The 21,618-nt window shown below is 34.8% G+C and overlaps 1 protein-coding gene across 1 annotated transcript in view; it reads right to left on the minus strand.

The window, feature by feature from the left end:
* Window positions 1-21,618, minus strand: part of pcdh15a (protocadherin-related 15a) — a 233,974-nt gene that overhangs the window by 40,503 nt on the left and 171,853 nt on the right. The window contains exons 23-28 of the mRNA XM_079437451.1: window positions 20,512-20,652; window positions 16,557-16,669; window positions 5,886-5,995; window positions 5,534-5,674; window positions 2,107-2,234; window positions 104-319 (exon numbers count right to left, since the gene is read on the minus strand). Of these exons, the coding sequence (XP_079293577.1) occupies window positions 104-319; window positions 2,107-2,234; window positions 5,534-5,674; window positions 5,886-5,995; window positions 16,557-16,669; window positions 20,512-20,652 (849 nt within the window). The remainder of the gene's footprint in view (window positions 1-103; window positions 320-2,106; window positions 2,235-5,533; window positions 5,675-5,885; window positions 5,996-16,556; window positions 16,670-20,511; window positions 20,653-21,618) is intronic.

Here is a 21,618-nt window from a genome sequence, read left to right on the forward strand (position 1 = left end):
CATTTCTCAAAGTGATGTGCTTTGAGTGGGAACTCTCAGTTGTGTTCGAATCATTGTTTTGGTGCATGAACAAACATGCAGGTCAAAGGTTACGTGCACTCACCACCACATCAGCCCTGCCGCTCAATCCCTGCCCATAGTTGTCTTTGGCGATGACCTCAAACTTGAAGTAGGATCGGCGCATGTTTCTGAACATGATGGCGCTCTTGATGACACCAGTGTACGGCTCAATGACGAAACTGTCCTGCCCCTCGGGTGCGGGGAGGATGATCAGTCTGTAGGCCATCTTACTGTAGTTTCCCGTGTCGATATCTGTAGCCTGATACACATGAAGTTACATGCAGAAGCATATATGAATACGAATATGATTTTGAGAAATTCACATTATTAGATCTATCAAGAGTTTGAAGTGAATCGCACATCAATTTTCCCTGAAAATTACCCGCCCAAAGGATATTTTAAAGTCATTATTGTGTTAGATGAGAAAAGCACTGATTAGACATAACAAAACAGCGCTTTAGAAAGAAATATTTTGATTCAACCTTGCATAAAAATAATAAATATCAATGTTTATTAAAGGTATTCGTTTTTGCGAAATTGAACAAAACAGATAGTAGTGACAATATTGTTTCTAAAATTTAACAGTACTAACTTGTTTATTGAACTATTGCTTAAAATCAACATACATCAATAAATGTACTAATAATAACTTTAACACATCATTTTTCCTTAATCAATCACACCAAACTAATGCATGCAATTGACAGAACTACTGCTTATATAAAATAACTAGAAACTAGAATACTTTAAATGTTATTAAAAAAACAAACACATTTTGGCCGAACTATCCCTTTAAAGGCTTTGCTGGAAGACATAGAGAATTTAATACAAAAGCTTCACAGCTTCCACTTCAGCGATGACTTAGAAATGTAATAATCCCCATATATCATCAGATTGTACGCCTTAATGCTTTTTATAGATGTTAAAAGACTCAATTTATGAGATAACGGTCACCTTGCGGTAGCCTAACACACAGATCCCGGTGTGTATTTTACAGGTGTCCGTCACTTGTCTTCCACATTGTCAGAATGGAGAGAGAAGCTATCTAAGCACAGTTACTAAGATGTGGGGGGAGGTGAGTAGATTTGAACAGCAAGAGAGAGATTGTACTCTAGTGTTGACAGGTGTGTTAGGATGTGAACAGCAAGTTCTTCGCTGTAAAAATGAAATATAATGTACTGCAGACACCAACACCAGCAGAACAAACCCCATGAATTAATCACCATTGTTCCAGTGTATTCTGCTGGTATTGTGCTTACTTCAGAGATCATTCTAATTTCTAAAAATGGCATTGCCTTAACTGTAGAATCATAATATTAAAAATGATTTGTTGTGTTTTCACATTTAGAGCGGTAGTGCTGCTAAACACAACAAATCATTTTTATATTTTAAACAAATAAATGCAGTAAGCATACGAGTCTATAAAACGATTTCAAATGTACAGTACAGTATATGATATATGAATCTTCAATTATTATTCATTCCCAAGTCAGTTCAAACTTTTATGCTAATAGATTTCACAAACATGGAAATTAAAAAAAAATTAAATATCTTGATGCCTCCATCCTGCATATCTGAACTGTTGCGTAACGTTCATGCAAAATAAAATAAAAACTGCATTGTAGTGTCAAACCTGGACATTTTAGAAGCTGAATACAATTTCATATTACATTTCAGAGATTACGGGTAAATACAAATATTTTAATAATTTAAAATGTAGCATATATGAACTATTTTATAGTGTTTAGTCCGTTTTTTGGTCCCTACAATCAGCCATTGCAAAACATGTGAACAGTCTTCAAAATTTATCTTTTTATGTTCTGCACAAAGGCTGACATTAGCATAAGTAAAAAAATACCAAATGTTTGTTTTGTCAATGGCAAGTGCCCACTCGCCTCCCTTCAACAAATCAGTTAGGACTACAGGGTGAGCGTTATGTCACCTAATTAATATTCATGAATCCAGCCTAAGGTTTATAATGTGCCCTCATGACATTTCAGTTCGTTCCTACACTGCTGTCTAGGAATAAATAACACATATACTCACCACCACTTTCAGTACTGTGGTGAAGGTCTTAGTGTCTTCAGTCACTCCTCCGATGTAAAGAGACCTTGTGAAGACTGGAGGATGATCATTCTCATCCTGCACGTCGATAAATACCTTCGCCGTGTTCGCTGGTTATATTTAAACACACACACAGAAGACCTTAGTTTATGGAAATATAAGCCCTATTTGTCACAGTTTGAATAAAAAAGACAGTGTTAATGTAAACACACACGGCTGCTGCAACCCTCTCCACACTGTGGCAGACATGAGAAATACGCTCTGTCAGAAAACATTTGTCTTCTGCTGCACTAAACGACAATATATAAAGTCATCTGGTGTAGATCTAAGCACACACAGGGGAAAGCGCAGATGAAGAGCTGTATATCATAGCTCAATAAGAGAGAAAAGAAATAAATGAGGAAAAGAAAAACAGGTGGGGAAGCGAGAGAGAGAGAGAAGTTGTGCCAGTCCTGTTATGTACAACAACATTTACATCAAAGTTAAAACAAGACACATGGCAGGACAAATGCACACACACACACACACTCTTGCTCTCTCATGTTTGTGATTTGTACAGTTTTCCTATCAAAGGCTTGTGATGTGTTCAATGAACTTTAAATTTAACATGAAATGGAGTTTGCAACCCATTTTATTTCTCTAATGTGGCTTATTTCTGAGTGAATATTCAATGAGAAACACATTGAACAACAAAAATGTAGGACGGGATTTTTGCATCCATTGGGATTTGATTGAATCGTGAAATATGGGCCTGATTGTGAGTTTGCAATCGGTTTTGGAAGACTCCTATTAATCTAACCCACGTTTTTAGGAAGCCTCTTTACTCGACATATCCCAGTGGACACTATACTTTGTCATTTGCAGGACCAGTAAACATTTCCCACATTTTTACGCCAATTTTGGGAGGGAATTTGCAGAGTGGATAATGGCTTAATGTGATAAAGTTTGCCAATTTCAAACCAGCTTTGTATTGTTACAATGTAGGCAGTATTTAAACAATGTGTAATGTTTTTTTTTTCATGCATGTCCCTTTCTCTCTGTTTTCTCTAGTCATGTAGCAGATTTAAAAAAAAATCTATTCTGCTGCATAGACAGGCTACTTTTATTAAAACCCTATCTTGCCAGCAGGGAATCACCCCTTCAAACAGGACTGAGTACTACACTTTTATCCACGACTGAAAGCACAATCAAATCAATGTTTTAAATTAAGTCAACATTGTCAATAATAAAAAGTTTTTTCAGAGGCGGAGAAAGTTATTCAATTTTAATGGAACATTTTTTTTTTGAGCATGCACTGAAAAATTGTTCACAGTAAAACCACAAAAGAGTGTAAAATAAGCCCATAGAGCCACACACAAAAAGCCACTCATCTGAAATGGATTGCTTTGTAATTCAATGTATGCGTGTGTGTTTCTGTGTCCATCTTAAAGCAATCTGAGCTGTATTCTGCTCTCATCCTTCAGCACACATCTATGCAGTTTTAATGTACACAGACCTCTGAAGGAAGATCAGACCTCTCACAGGAAGAGGGAGATGTGCTCTGCTCTACCTGTGCTGTCTATCTTTCAACCTTAATAAACTGCATGAGCTCTACACTTATGACCTCTCCAATAACTCCTGCTCTAACTGAGATTCAGCACATGCATTAAAGCACCAGAGAGCTGGTGATCTGCAGTACAGTGCCATTTCCATAATTAAAGGGTGTGTTTTATCCTATTGCTGTTATTATTTAAAAAAATAAATAACAATAACCAATTACAATAATAAACACATATTTTGCCAATTTCATCATCCTATTGTAGACAAGGTTCTTTATGATTACATATCAACATTTTAAATAAAGAAATCATGTAAATTAGTTTAACGGCTGAACCTCATATGTAAATACATTTACACTATCAGTCAAAAGTTTTTGAACTATGATTTTTAAAGTTTTTTTAAAGAATTATCCTCTGCTCACCAAGCCTGCATTTATTTTATCCAAAAAACAGCAAAAGCAGTAATATTGTGAAATATTTTTACTATTAAAAATAACTGCTTTCTATTTGAATATATTTTAAAATGTAATTTATTCCTGTGAACAAAGCTACATTTTCAGCATCAATACTCCTGTCACATGATCCTTCAGAAATCATTCAAATATGCAGATTTGCTGTTCAAGAAACATTTATTATTATTATTATTATATCAATATTTAAAACAGTTCAGTGCATTTTTTCAGGATTCTTTGATGAATAGAAATAATATTATAGAAATGAATACTTTTATATAGTAAGGATGCTTTGAATGGGGCAGTCATGGCCTAATGGATAGACAGTTGGACTTGTAACCTGAAGGTTGTGGGTTCGAGTCTGAGGTCCGGCAGGGATTGTAGGTGGGGGAGTGAATAACCAACACTCTCTCCACCCTCAATACTGAGAGGTGAGACCCTTGAGCAAGGCACCAAACCCCCAACTGCTCCCCGGGCGCCGCAGCATTGGCTGCCCACTGCTGCGGGTGTATGTTCACTACAGGTGTATGTTCACTACAGGTGTATGTTCACTACTGTGTGTACACTTGGATGGGTTAAATGCAGAGCACAAATTCCGAGTATGGGTCACCACACTTGGCCACACACCACTTCCCTTTCCCTTAAATTGATAAAGACATTTATAATATTACAAAAGTTTTCTATTTCAGATAAATGCTGTGTTCTTCTGAACTTTCTATTCATCAAAGAAACCTGACAAAAAATTATACTCAGCTGTTTTCAACATAATAATAATAAACGGTTTTTGAGTAACAAATCAGAATGTTAGAATGATTTCTGGAGGATCATGTGACTGGAGTAACGATGCTAAAAATTCAGCTTTTAAATTACAGGAATACATTACACTTTAAAATACATTCAAATAGAAAGTATTTTTTTTAAATAAACAGTAAAAATGTTTCAAAATGTTACAGTTTTTGCTGTACTTTGGATCAATTAAATGCAGGCTTGGTGAGCAGAAGAGACTTACTTCAAAAACATTAAAAATCGTACCTTTTGACTGGTAATGTAATTAATAATAATTACTATTATTAATAATCTTTGAAGTTGTATAAGTCATTCTCATTAACAGAATCATTACCATTACTGTAATTCGTAATATTAGAAATGACTGCAATGCAATGATTTTAATAAAGCACAAATTAAATGCAGTAAAAATCATTTATAAGGTTTTTCCACATTACATTAATTGAAATCTTTTTTGGGGGGTTACAGTAATATGCATATGGAGGGAAATGTGCTTAATTGTTGCAAAAATAATGTCTCCATTAAAATATATCTGTACATGTATCAGCTTAAAATGTTTTGTATCTGTCATTTATTTCACTCTATAAAGATCTAAAATCCTCAAAGAAAAGTGTGCTTTGCTGTTGTTCTTACTTTTGGAGGGAACACGTAGATTGGCGAGGATGATGGTGAGGGAGTCGGCCTGCACGCGGAGCACATAATTGGTCACACTCTCGTAGTCCAGAGGTTTATTTGTGTAGATGATCCCAGTGCGGTTATTGACCATGAACTCACCTGCAAACACAAACTGATCAGAGAACAGTTCACAGCGTCTTTAACACTAATGATGACTATTAATTCAGGGTTGTATCTTATTCACTAATCATCTGCAGTACAACTCAAGCAGGAAAACAATATGCTGGTTGATGCTAAATTTTATTATTCCGTGTCAAAGAATCACATTTGCACACAGGTTTAGTGAGTTCCCTTCAGAGTAAAAACTCACCTCCTTCATTTCCACTCACTATGGAGTAAAAGACAGTGGTGTTGACGGCTGCGGCCAGAATCATTCCCACAGGTGTCCCGACAGGAGCGCTCTCACTCACCGGACTAAACCTGCAGAAATAAAGCAGAGCAAATGACAAACTTCATTCAGCATTTGCACAACACAAAGCTTAGTGCAGTGGAGAACTGTCAGTCCCTGCGCAGATACTATGACATAAATGTCAGTTTCCTGTTGAATATTGTATAAACATCAGAGCAGTTCAATAGGCCCTCCACCTCCACAAAAGAAAGTGCAGAAAGAACAGAAGGTGTTTGCTTTAACAGGTGAAAGAGTTTAATTACTGTATTTAAAAGCAGCACACATGATTCACGGGTCTAAAGAAAAATCCATTTCTAAAGCTTTTGTCTACAACATGAGCTGACCTCTGAGGCCAGCGATTCTCAACTGAAGGGTCAGAGGTCTGTTCTAATGAAAACAATGTTTAACACAAATAATAAAATGCTAAAACTAGTTTGGTTAAAAAAATAAATACACTTTAAAATCAACTTTTAAAGGGGAAGGAAAATAATTTGTGTTGTTGATGTCAAACATTTAAACCATATACAATACTGTTCAGAAGTTGGTGGTCTGTATGGTTTTATTTATTTATTTATTTTTGAGAGAGAAATTATTACTTTTATCAAACAAGGCTGCGCTAATTATTCAAAAGTGGCAGTAAACATTTACATTGCTACAAAATATTTATTTCAAATGAAAGCTGTTCTTTCTGACTTTCTATTCATCAGAGGATACTAAAAATATCCATCCATCCATCCATCCATCCATCCATCCATCCATCCATCCATCCATCCATCCATCCATCCATCCATCCATCCATCCATCCATCTATCTATCTATCTATCTATCTATCTATCTATCTATCTATCTATCTATCTATCTATCTATCTATCTATCTATCTATCTATCTATCTATCTATCTATCTATCTATCTATCTATATGTGTGTGTGTGTGTGTGTGTGTGTGTTATTTTAAATAGAAACAATATTATATTTTCCTGTAATTTTGATCAAATAAATGCAACCTTCAAGAAAAACATTTAAAAATATTTTTGCCTCTAATCTTTTAAACAATATTGTACATACATGTATGACAACAATTATCTTTACCCATCACTTGTATTAGAAGTATCAACCTGTGTTCGTTTATGAAAAATGGCAGAAAATATGACTATTGTGTGGTTGTAGAGTGAGACAAAGCTCCTGCAAAGCATTTGGGCGGAGGAAAGGACAAAAAGCAGAAGGTCTATCTGAATGACTGTCACAGTTCTTGTACTCCTCTCACAGATGTTGTGAAAGCCTCTGTGCTTTTTCTCGAACAGGAGAGGACCACACGCCAGCCGTCAGAAGTGGGTGGGCATGACACTCTTGTCTCTATTGTCCAACAGTCAAAATACAGCCATCATTGTGAGATCTCGACAAAGAGCTGCTGACTGTCTTGGTTTCTCTGCACCATAAACGGGGTGAAGCGTTTGCTCTGTCTCTGAGACAATAGGGTGCTGCCGCAGTCAACCGCTACAATGACAGCGAGGAGCCGAGGTCATGCTGAAATCTCAGCGATGCTCAGCTTCATGCTGGTTACCATGGGAATCACAGAGGACAGAAATAGCCAGAACCTCAGTGCAGGATTGAGGAAACACAAAAAAGAGGAGCATCTTTTTAATGGAAATGAGTTGCTGCACACTCCCACACAATAACTCATGACTATCTTCATCAGAACATCTGTAATCTTCTCATTGTCATCCTCTCACTGCATTTACACAGCCGTCTAATCACACAGTCCATTTAGCTCTTCTACATTAGTGTAGAGTGACATTTTATGCCACTGCATCAACTAGAATGTTAAGAGTAGAAGTCAGAACTTAGAATATATACATATAAAATACAGCAAGTGTTTTTTCTTTTTACTTTTCTAACCAAACTATGCACGATAAATTTAAGCATTTTATTATTTGCATATACCTGTCAAATTTTTGGAAACATTATAGTTTTTGAATGTTTTTAATGAACTAAGGCTGCATTTATTTGATCAAAATACAGTAAAAAGTAATATTATGAAACATGATATTTTGTAATAACTATTTTCTATTTGAATATATTTTAAAATGTAATTTATTTCTGTGATGCAAAGATGATTTTGATTAATTTTGAGCATCATTACTCCAAGTCTTCAATATCACATGACCCTTCATAAATCATTCTAATAAGCTGCTTCTAAATTATTATTGGTGCTCAGTTATTAATATTGGTCTTATGCCCCTTAATATTTTGTGGAAACATTTTTTTCAGCATTCTTAGATGAAGTTGAAAAGAACAGCATTTATTTATTTTTAAATAGAATATTTTGTAACATTACAATTGTTTCATTTAATCATTAATTAAATACATATTTGCAGATAAATACATTAATTGCTAAACAAATGTAATATATATATATATATATATTTTTGCACCATAATTGATAAGTTTAACTTTATGCAAATGAGCAGCGACAGCACATGAAGTGATATCATGAAAAATGATGTGTGGAAAACTATGATGGAACTGTCGCATTCTGAGTGAGTTTGATTCATGCATGGATAATCGTTCATCTTGTTTATGATATGATGCATTATTCACTATTGCAATTTATAAACAAACACTTTTGCCTCCCAAATGTTCATTTTTAGAAGCAATAAAATAGATTCTGTGTCAAATTAGAATGGCATGTTATTGCTACCGGCAATACAAACCATTTGGGTTGTGATCAAATCAAAAGCAATGGGTTATTGATGGATTGCACGACTGCTCATTGTTTTAGATTGGATCACAACACAAATGGGATCAGATTAACCCACCAATGACACTAAGGCAGCCAGCAGTAGAAAGTAACACCCAGAATACAACCACTTTTCGACCTCTAGTGATAAAATCAATGTGTGTAGGAACAGTTCATCAGAGCTCATTAACACTGAATTAAAGCAGCATTAACTCTGCATCAGTAATCAATGACATACTTACAGATGAAGATCCAGCTCCAGTAATTTCTACATTATTCAATTTGACACCGAAAGTCCATTTATTAGAGTCTTCGGCAATTCAAACTCAAAGTCTGCTGGGATCAAAGTGTCTTCTGCAAACGGTTACACAGAAACCTCTCCACAAAATCTATTTTTCAGAAAATGCTTACACAACATACCAGCATTTTAATGACCAGATTAAAACGAGTTTACAATGTACTCTCATCTGCCCCAAGGAATGCTCATTTAGACACCCAGTGCTGTATTATGTCCAGTATCATAAGCAGTTCATCTCATGAACTGTATTAATTATGTAAGGGACAACGTACAATCAGACGGTCATTACTGCAAAATAAACCCGACGGGGAGATCAGACCCCGACGTGGAATGGGGAGGTTGTCTAATCAGAATCAAGTATTCCAGAGAGCGGTGCACATAATAAAAGGTATAACAGTTCTAATCTGCAAGCGGCTCATTATGGACATTCAGAAACATTAGACCAGGTGATATCAAATGAAAATGTGTCTGTACAACTGGCCATCAAACCTTGCACACATATTGCAATAGGGATAAGCTGTTTTGCTTCTTACTTAAACTGTCTTTATAGGAAGAAATTAGGTAAAACGAATACACTTTCTTATATCCCATGATTCTATTTGCTATAAACTGAAAATAGAATGAAGTGTCTATAAAATTGCAAAAATTAAAATTAAAATAAAATAAAACGCTAATAATTGGAAATGTGAACACACATGTGAAGATTTTACACGAATTACGTTTGAGCAAAAGTTAAACCGGTCTTTAGAAAGTTTTAGATTGATTACACTGATTTGAGCAAAAGTTAATTTGGTTAATTTGGCGTTAAAGAGAAGGAAAGAAACACATACCGATTTTTTCTTTGTTTGTTTCTTTTGGCTGGGTAAAGAGTTTAGATATTCTTTGTTCTCGATCCCTTCCTCTCACACACCCACAGACATGCAAATACACAAACTCTCGCATGAATAATTCAGTTTGGTGAATCTCACAAAAACATGTCCAGGTCACATTTCACTCCCAAATCAAAAGAAAATAAGAATAATACGCTCGAAAATATATTTTGCATAAAGAAAAACTTTTTGTTTGTTACATTTTGACATCATGACAATTAAATACAGTTTACAGTTTTTTTGTCGTTCTCATTATCCTCGATGATAATACTTTTTCTTGACAGCATAAAAAATGTCTGCATATATTAAAAGCATCACAACATTTACAACCATTATGTATAAATTTCTCACAATTTATTTATTCATTCAATTTATTTTTTAAAGAATGAAACATTTTTGCATTCCGATAATGAGAATTGAGAGGGATACGATGCATTTAATTGTCAAGAAAATGTCACAGTACAAAAAATAGTTTTCTTTATGCAAAACATAATTCGTTTTGGGGTGAAATATGACCCAGACATGTTCTTGACAGGTTTTGCGAGACTCATCTATTGTGTTTGAAAGTGTAGAGGTGTCAATGCGACAGAGGCCCTGGGCAAAGCACACAATGATGATGACAAGACGTGACAACAGAAGACAACTTCCCTGCAGTATGCACTTGTGTGTGCGTATCACTTGTTGGTAAACAAGACCTTGAGAATGTATGAACTTGTCCTCAGAGATGTTATTCAGGAAGTACAACAACATACTAAGGACATAAATCTTTAAAAAAATGTAGAGGCTTACATGTCTAAATATTCATACTGCAAGACACCTTGTATTGCAATCCCAATAATATTCCCGACAGATCTGAGCCGACCGTAATGAAAAATTTAGTGTGAATATTTCCAGAGTAATGATCAAATCTGTCTCCAGTTATAAACATCAAGCAGTCAAAATACTACATTTGACAAACAATACATGACAGAGCTACAGCCATCCATAAATAGTACTTTTCGCTCATTGTTAAAACACTGAATGTTTGTGTGAGAGCTTCACAAGTCTTCATTTAACCCGTTTTAATCCGGTGTGCTTTAATCAGATCTCCAGAGTGTTCCAGCTGCAGTCCACAGCCTAATGAGGTCTACAGAGAAATGCTGCATGCTGTCTATAGCTCACGCCATTAGAGCTTCCTGTGAAGTGTTCTCTCTGACCCACTGCTTCAGTCAACACACAGCCAGCTTTAAACACCAAGCCCTCTCAGAATGGACTGCTTAACATTACAGTTGAATGGGCTGAAAAACTCAAATCCCATCGCTGGAAAGTGACAGAATACAACTTTATTATCTTCATTTCTTGCAAAACCTCTATTTTGGAGAATGCTAGAAAAGTAGAAAAAATAAATAACTTTATAAACCAAGTTTCTGGAAACAAAATAAATGTTTCCATGGTTGTGTTTTCATAACAAGCCGTTTTTAAAGCTTCATAAGATTTTGAGGCTTGTTATGAAATCACAACCATGGAAACATTTATTTTGTGTCCAGAAACTTTGTTTGCTGAATTACCATGAATAATAATGAGGAAGTAAGGATAGATATTTTTAGATATATTTAGAGATTTAAAATTTACAAAGTGCAGTAGCAAAAAAGCTAAATATTACATTTAATATTTAAAATGTAATAATAATAATAATAATAATAATAATAATAATAATCAGTGTTGGGCACTAGTTTAACTACATTTCTCACTAGTGTGGTGGTAGCGTCGCTGTTTTCTGAATCAAATCTCTTTTCAGTAGCGAAGTGCTATTTTTGATCAAGTAATCACTAATCAGTAGCGTCAACAAAGCATTTTCCCAAGCATTTCTGAAACTCAAGCTCAAATCAGAAATATAACAGCTAAGGATCACTGATCCTGGATCAGTAAGTGACGCCACCGCCACTAAACGTTGTAACTCCATTGGCTCCTCAAACCGTCAGTCAAACCTCATTTTTCCTCCCGCCTCTCTGCACGCATTTTGGAGCATCTCAGCTTGTTTGCAGTCTGAAGGTAAATAAAGAACTGTTGATTGAATAAGTACAGAGTTTTCTTTACTCAAGAAACTGTATAACCTGCAAGTTCATGGAAATGTAAATGCGATGCACGTACTGCCTCTGATGTGGCGGTAATGATGGGAAAAAAACATTCGCTGGTCAAAAACTTCGTATTTGAACTCGATTTTGGTGAAATGTTAATTATATAATGACACATGCAACGATGCAAATCTGTAGGCCTATACATTTACAGTATATGGTAACACTATACAATAAGATGTCATTAATGTATTAACTAACATGAGCGAACAATGAACTTAATGAAAATACACTTGTTCATTGATAGTTCACATTAGTTAACAGTGTTTTAACTAATGTTAACATACACAACTTTTGATTTTAATAATGCATTAGTAAATGTTGAAATTAACATTACGATTAATAAATGCTGCAGAAGTATTGTTCATTCTTAGTTCATGTTAACTACACTAGTTAACTATATCAATTAATGAACCTTATTGTTAAGTGTTAACCTTTGTATAAATGTATCTGTATTCAATAAAGCCACAATACCAACTACCAATAGGAGGTTTCCGGCCGACAGCAAACATTTATTGTGCCTATGTCACAATAAAAGGTAAATCCGGCCCTGCGCATTATATTGATTTTTGTTAACAAATTGGTTTGTAACAGTTGTTGAATAAACAATTAACCTGAACTATTATGCCGGTGTATCTGCTTGACTGACAGTTTTATTGATCACTGAGAGAGCATTGACTTGGTATGATGTTGGTTCAACACAAAAAATGTTTTTTTTTTAAATAGCTTAGATTTAGTAAACTACTTTTGCCATGTTTGGCAGGGCTGTAGCTTTAGTGTAGTGAAGCTTAATTTAATGAAGAGTAACTGTTAGCTTAGCTCACTACATTTTCCAAGTAGCTTGCCCAACACTGATAATAACAATAATAATAAAAGTTATTATTATTATTATTATTAATAAACAAAAATAAAACAAATAAACAATGGTGCAGGAAGCCATGGGTAACATCATAACTAGTCCTTTTTCATTTCTATTTTTATTTGGTTTTGCAATTATTTGATCAAAAATACAGTAAAAACCGTAATATTCTGAAATATTATAATATTATAGGATCCAGGTGTGTGGCGTGATCAGTCCCAGGTATGAGGGATGATGGGAAATGGAGTCTGAATGGCAACTAACTTATATTCGAGTGACGGTTTTCTCTGGTGGAGGGGAGGAGGCGGTACGGGAGCCTCCTCTGTAACAGAGCCCTCCCCCTGCAAGCGGCTCCTGATGAGAGGAAGCTAACGACGTAACATTTATTTATATATAATAACATTGTTCTATTTCAATATAATATTTAAAATGCCATTTTGATTTTTATTATTCCTGTGATGGCATATTAAAAGAAATTACTGTAACTTTTGAAGTATTTGTTTCTTTGTTGACCTGTTGCACATGCACCACACTGTGGTCTTATTCAGCTAAAATATGCTTATTTTACACATCAATAAATGCATACAAGTGTTGTTAGTTGATTTATTATTAATTTACACAGACAAATGAATGGTTGGAAATCATTTGGCTGTATATGCAGCTATGCTAATGAGACTAGCACACTGGTCCAACAGAGCACAGGAGTTTAGCTCATTTCAGGAGCCAGCTGTGATATATCAATCTTACCGATGAATGGCCAATCGCTCAAGCCTAAAATAGACTGACTTTTTATCCATAATCGCTACGGAAACTGCTGCTGTGAGATACATCAGTAAGACTCTGAAATTAAGGCAATGCTTCAGAGAGACAATGTCCTCAGAAACAAACATACACAACATGGAAGTTAAGTTTGGAAACCAGAAAACACTGTAAACAGTGACATTCTGTAACAGGATATGTCACCTTCTGCAGCTAAACTACTTCATTCACCAAATGAATGATTTAGTCTTTTATCCAAAAGACTTCTGATAAATTGGTTAAATGTAAATAATGCATTGAACTCTCAATCACATGCTTTTTAAATGAAGTGCGAGGACAACTGACTATGTCACAAATTGAGTTCAGTTGCTTCCTGCTACATCTGATCAGCTTTAGACCTTCAGGCTCAATTTCATGCAATTTTAAGATTAATATGGACATATAAACTTCTGTACCTTCTCTAGTATAGCACAACTAATACCAAGATTTATTTATTTATTTATTTTCTGATTAAAATCAAATTAGAAAGTATGTTGCATCATTAGGGTCTACCCAAGTGGTTCAACTGCAATTTTATGATGCTACAAGATTACTTTTTGTGAGCAAAGAAAACAAAAATAATGACTTTATTCAACATATTTTTTCTCTTCCAGTCAGTCTCCACTGATGTCACATGAACTATTTTAACAATGTCCTTACTACCTTTCTGGGCCTTGAACGTGTCAGTTGTGTTGCTGTCTATACAGGGTCAGAAAGCTCTCGGATTTCATTAAAAGTGTCTTAATTTGTGTTCTGAAGATGAACGACATGGGTTTGGAACGACATGAGGGTGAGTAATTAATGGCAGAATTTTCATTTTTGGGTGAACTTTCCCTTTATGACCCTAAACTTCTAACTGGTAGTGTACTACCTACTTATGTTGTCATAAGCTATAAATAAGACAAATTATTCTGGGGCTGCAGAAGCACAGCCACCTCCATTGTAGTCAATGCCACTATATCTACAAGAAACCCCCCAAACCATGTTGAAGAATCAGTGATGTACAGGAGCAAACAGCCACCTCAGTGCATCAGGAAAGATTCCTGAACTGTACTTGAATGGTCCTGCCACGGCTTTAAGCTGGACACCATCAATGAATGACAGACAGTCCACATTCAATCAGACAGAGAAACAGCTAGAATCCCCGCGGGCTGTCTGCTAGAAGAAACAAGACAACTCAATGCTGCAATCGCTGACAAAGTCGCTGCTACAAAGTGCTGCATGAAAAGCCTGAATACATATAAAAGGCCCATTTTTAGGGGTCTAAATACTTTCTGAAGACATTGAATGTTTTACACCATCTTGAAAATGACACATCTGCTTGATGTAGGGAATAATTCACAGCTTCTTTGCTATATATTCTAGCAGAAGGGTTGTTTTTCTGGCTGAAGTTCTATTTTGCCTATTTTCCATTATATTATATAGAGTCAAAAGTCTTTTTTTTTTCCATTTTCTGCATGAAGGAGAGAAAGTACAAAACAAAATCATTTATTCTCTCTGACCAGAAGAACAAAACTCTCTTTCTCCTGGATGCTTTAACAGAAAGAATGAAAGAAGAAAAAACAATGACAGTGAGAGAAATGGAATAAAGGAATACAAAGTATAGGAGGGGAGCAGCAGGGAAAGAGCAGAACTAGCTTGTGCATATGCTGTTTTAGCTTATGGTGAAAATATGCAGACAGAGGAAAAGATCTTGCTGTCCCAGGTACAGTACGCCAAACACAATGTGTTTTAAGCAGTAAATTGTCAAGTCAATAGACAATTTTATTTGCATATCACTTTTCACAATACACACTGATTCAAAGCAGCTTTACAGAAATGTATATAAGTTAATGTTTATAACACCTTAATGCCTAACAGTACACATTTAGCAGCTGGGCAATAGGATATTTAATTGAATTGAACTGAATTTGATCATTTAAATGAATAATTAGTATTTATTATGTTAATTTTTATGTTAATTTAGTTGTACTAATTTTAATTTGTAAAAAAAATAATAATAATAAAAGTGATTTAAAAAGTACAATTTCTGTTAAAAAATAAAACATTTAAAAATAGTGAAAAATGTTCGTATGCATACTTCCTAAATGCAATCCTCGTGGTCAAATTCAGTGATGTGTTACATGCAAAAATGCACGTTACATGTTACATTTGGTTAAAAAAAAAGTCTGGTTTGGTGACTACATGAGCCAAGCTAGACAATTCAATGAAAAAGTACAAAGTAAAAATACATTTTTGACTAAATTCAAAATGGCAATATGGCTGACCTTGAAAAGATGAACATCATGACCAATCCAACCATTTGAAAACTTGGTATATTGAAAAAAAAACAAATAAAAATTCTGAGGATGACCGTTCTCAAAAAAGTTAAATATTCAATAAAAGCTCTGGGAGAAGTTTGAAAAAATTTTAATAAATAAAAAATTCACCACTCAAAATGATTGAACATCTGGTCACTTGAACTTAACATGACACATATCAGATGAAAAAAAAATTCTGCATGGTTCAAAAGCTATAACCTTTAAACTACACAGCAATTAAAAATATTATAAATTCATTGTGTTCCTTATTAGTGCTTTAAGTCTTCATTGATCAAAATTGCAAACAAAGCACTTCTCTAACATTAAACTTTAAACCCCCTAACATGCTATAAGCTTCAATGTCCGCACTGACGCACAATGGCAAGCTGCAGACGTGCCCTTTTGGAAACAACAGCATTTGAGCGCTGTAGAACAGCTCAAGTCAACCTCCCAGCGCTTCTAGTCACATATTCACAAATAACAATCATTACTCATGCAGAGATTCTGAATCAGCCTGCGGGGAATATGTGCTAAACTAATTCTGACTCACAGAGCTCAAAGAGAACATGTCATAAGTAAATGTCTGTTCTCTCCCTCTCTACAGACAGTGGTACCCACCTGTACTCTTCCTCAGTGAAGATGGGAATCCTGGAGGGCTGCAGCACAGTGATTTCCACTGTAGTTCTGTTCGTCTTCACTGGCTCTCCATCGTCATAGGCGATGACCACCAGCTACGAGAAGAGATTATGAAAAATACATTAAAATGCAGTTCATATAGGCAATGACTTGTGTCTGAATTTGAATTTATTTATTTATTGTGGTGTATAAAGTAAAATGTCTAGGAATAAGACATAATGGAGCTTAGATAAATATATTAACTTACAAAACTTTTGTCTGTCACATCATTTCTAAAGTCATACAGCCAAGATTTTCTTTTTAAAGCACATATTTTGTCTTTCATGACATGGTTAGTTCAGTTTTTTTATGTAAATTCAAGAAAACTTGCTGATACTCATTTAAAATTCCACGGTATTTGAGAAACATTTTTTCTTTGAAAACTTGTTTGAAAAAGTTGGATACACCAAGGTAAAAGGAAAATATACTCAAGGTTGTACTCAAGGTAAAAGGAAAATATGTCATTAGTTTTCACTTGATGGGTAAACCACTCAACATTTCTAAAATACATTTAATCCATTTTATGTCTCAAAAAAAGCTATAACCATTCAAAAAAAATTATGTTTGAAAGCAACATAATAGTAATAGACTGAAGCTTTCATATATTAGCACTTTATTGTTTTTTGCATTGTACATATTTAATATTTTATACTTATACACTGTTGTACTTATTAATTATTTTATTTTATTTGTTGTATTTATTATTATTGTTTGGACAGAACAACATTGTAGCACTTTGCCCAAGACAAATTTCCTTTCGGGGACAAATAAAATGTATTCTATTCTATTCTAACATGAATTTAAAATTAATTGGTGCACATTTTCACAATCTTGGACATCATTATTTGTCATTGAACTAGTTTTTGTTGTAAATATGAATATTATTTTACAGACAGACAAACACATTTAATTTTTTGCTCAGGTACTTAATAGCAGCACAAAGTATACGTAGAGGACACATACTGCATTTGTCCCTTCCTAAATCTGAAAAAATTTATTCTAAGAAGTGAATGTTATTGATTAAGTGGCATGTCATCCCTCATTCTCCAACAACATTTGCTCAAAGGTATATTGATTAGAGCTCACTTAACATTAGGCTAATTCATTTATACATTGATTTAGGATTTAGGTCATAGCAGAGGAGACAGAAACTAAAGCGTACACGCTTCACGCAGTGTATGCTGTAAAAATACATTTACATTATTATTACCATTTTAATCCAATGACTCTCCTCTCGTTTTAAGAAGTTACTAACTCTGAAGTAAACCTCTCTGATTAATTTCAAGTATGTTTTGAGCTTTTCTATCTAGTAGTAGCACAATATGCTGTCTACGGTTAACAACAGTTCTTCTCTTATTAATAGAGAATTATTAATAGAACTTTATGATATAAACAGCAGCATCTGTTGCTTACCAGGCATGCATATGCATAATTGGGCACATTACATGAGATGCAAGCTGGTTATTTATTGGTGGCCAGCTGACAAACCATTTCCATTTCTGATGATCTTAAAGCCAATTCACACTGCACCAACAGACACAGACCAATGCCGATGGCCAGTGGCGTATTAAGACCCTTTGGTGCCCCTGGGCAACGCCACGTAGAGTGCCCCCACACGCCACGCCACAAAAAAATAATGAATGAATGAAATGTGCTTCATGTGATAATTTACATTAACTTTTTTTTTGTGCAAAATTTTATATTAATATACTGATCTGATAACAAGGCTACAAAAATCATTACAAGATCAGGTTACCACTTTTTTATTTATAACTTGTGAACCCACCTCTTACAGGTGTAATCTGTTCTAAAATGAGATATAAATCTGAACTGCATGCAGGAAAGTGAAACATTTTAGAACTAGTGAAGCCAACTGTTACAGGTATAATAATCCAATCTGTTACTCACTTCAGACTCTATGGCCAACAAAGAAAGTGTGGATAGTCTTTTCAGAGCCATTGTTGTCCACAGCTCATTTTTCATTCATTTATATTTAATTTACCAAATCATTTTCTAATGTTTTACTCTCTTGTGTAAAAAGGGTGTTTTCAGAAATGCGACAATGAGTGCATGGTCTTGTTTGCAATTACATATACATGTCAGGGAACTGTCGTGTGTGTGTCATGTGTTCCTGCCTCTTGTGCCCATATTTGGTTTGTTTCCTGCCCTTGTTAAGCGTAATCATTAGTTAATTCTTGTCTAGCCGTGTTCGTCTCGTTATCTATGATTTACCTGTGTATATTAGTCCTGTCTGTTCAGTTAAACTTTGTCTGGTCTACTCGTTAACCCCGGTGTGTGATGTCCTTGTCTGCCTTGCCTTGTCCTGCCCTGCCATGTCTTGATGTTCAGTAAAGTGTTATTTGAGTTTATATCCTCGTCTGCGTGTTCCTGGTTATTCCCTCGTGTGTGCACCGTGACAATACAGTCCTTAACAAATTTATTAGGCCACCACTCAATGTTAGGTTTGTGCCACAGCTGCCCTAAACTAAGTATTGGTGTATTGGTGATTACCAAAATATATATTTTTTTATGTTTCTGTAATGGTTAATCCACCAGTATTTGTAAGAACTTTAGTAACAGTAGTGTTTCTAATGCTAAAATATAATTATTGTTGGGATTGAATGGATTCGAAGATAGATTGCACAAAAGTTTAATCAAAAGCAGGTCTTTGGGAACAACTAGAAACTATTTGGAAGTCAGTAACAACAGAGACTGTGGAAAAGTTAATAAAAATGATGCCAGCAAGAATGCAAGCTTTTATCAAGGCCAAAGTGTCAGAGAGTCACGGCAGTCTCCACCATGGGCGTCGAAACGAAAGCGCACAGGTTCACGCATAGCCTATGTGTGAATCTGATGATAGATCGCGCATCCACTGATTCACGCATGAGAAAAAAAAACAACTTTTAACACAACATTCACAGAACATTCACAGGGTATAGGCCATGGCTAGATAGACGTTTGAGAATACATCGCTTATTTTACCGTAGAAAATGTATTTGTGTGGTGCTCCCCCCCTGGACGTGGTGCCCCTGGGCACTTGCCCAAATGCCCATATGGTTAATCCGTCTATGCCGACGGCCAACCGATTATAGTCTGTCACGTCCCAGACATTCCAAGACCCGAGAAATGGTGATTCAACATGTTAATTCGGTGAAAATAAATGCAGAACAGCAACAGATGCTGACAGGGTTAACACACCGATCCGACAAAACCTACCAAACCTGTCTGTTGCTGTTAGTCTGCATCAGTCAGTGCAGTGTGAATTGGCCTTTAAGACATTAGAAGGAGAAATCCTAACCTGACTTCAGCTCAGCAAAACCTTTGTTTGATGTTGGATTTCAATATTAACATGAATGCTGTAAACTTCACAAAAATATCATTTTTGTAAAGGTTAATGCTAACCTTTTTGCAAATTTAAAATGTACAGTACTTTCACAAGATGTATGCAATTTAGGTTTAAAAATATCCTATTTTTCATTGTTAATTTGTGTCCATTCATAATACATTAAAAACTGCTAATTTATACTTGAAATCTATAATGTATTATGAAGAAACGTGAATTAATAATGAACAAAAGTATATTGTTAAAATGTAAAAAATGTATATGTAGACATGCTGTAAAAGTAGGCTACTGTTCATTTTTAGTTCTTGACATCAAATGAAACCATAATGAATCTTAAAGTATGCCCATAAAAGTCTATAGGTAGTCTTACTAGTCAATTTAGTATGTCCAAAAATCAGATGTATCCAAGTAATTTCATTCTCCATACTGCTTTCTTTTTTACAAACAGCCGTGAATTAAAACAAACTTTAATTTTAAACAAACTGTGCTGGATTTGAACTCAAGCACAAGTGAAGTATATAACAGTAGAAGGACGGCCTGTTGGCTCAGACTCACCCTGAAGACGGCGGTGGGCTGCTCGTTCAGGTTGACTTTGGTGATAACTCTTCCTGTGTCCGTCTCCACATCAAAGATACTTCCGCTGTACAGAGACAGATCCTGATCCACTCTGTAGCGCACTTTACTGGCAGGCATACCCTGAGGGAGGAACATGGTTAGTATCAACACAACCCTAGAGCACATCTACTTACTTTAAAGGACCAAAGTTGGTGTATTATTATATTTTTGTATGCATCAATTCTATGCATCACATTATTAAGTAATTACAGACTTGTATTGTTATCACTGCTTCAAAAGGGGTTTCATTATATATTCTTTACTTTTACTTTACTTTTGTCATTTAGCAGACGATTTTATCCAAAGCGACTTACAAATAAGAAAAAGTAACTAAAGCTATAAGTTAAAACTCTATAAATACTATATATACACATTTAAGAAAATAAAGAAATTAAATAAAAATGACAACTGCATACAACATTTCAAAACATAACAAAAAATCATTTGAACATTTTTCAACAGTATATTATCACTCCATTAGAAGTGAAACATAAAAAAAACGTGTTTATAACTTACCAGTCAGACATAACAAACTCAAAGAGAACAAAATAAACAAAATAAATGTGCACAAAATCATCTGTTTGCGAAAGAAAAATCACTCTACAACCTTTAAAAATATATTTGTAACAAAACGTCGGTGTTTAGTTTCATTTTCGACATTCCACACACAATAAACGGCGAGAACTCCTAAATAATTTGTAAATACTTTTCAAAATAGTATTACTGTAAAACAAAGAAAGCAGATGAATGTAGGCTACTACATGTGGCTACATGAGACATGGCAATCGGCCAATATAGAGCGCGCTGTCAATGCTGCATCTTAAGATGCTCTGCTCTGTCTAGCTCCAGCAGGTGGTGATCATAATTATTCATACCCTTGGTAAATATGATCAAAGAAGGTTAGTTAGTTAGTCATTTAGCAGACGCTTTTATGCAAAGCACCTTACAAATGAGGACAACAGAAGTAATCAATTGTAGTATTAAAACAACTAAAAACATGTAAAAAATAAATACAACATATACACATTGTAAAAATAAAGAAATTAT

Source organism: Barbus barbus (genome assembly GCF_936440315.1).
Source record: "Barbus barbus genome assembly, chromosome: 16".
NCBI classification, from domain to species: domain Eukaryota; kingdom Metazoa; phylum Chordata; class Actinopteri; order Cypriniformes; family Cyprinidae; genus Barbus; species Barbus barbus.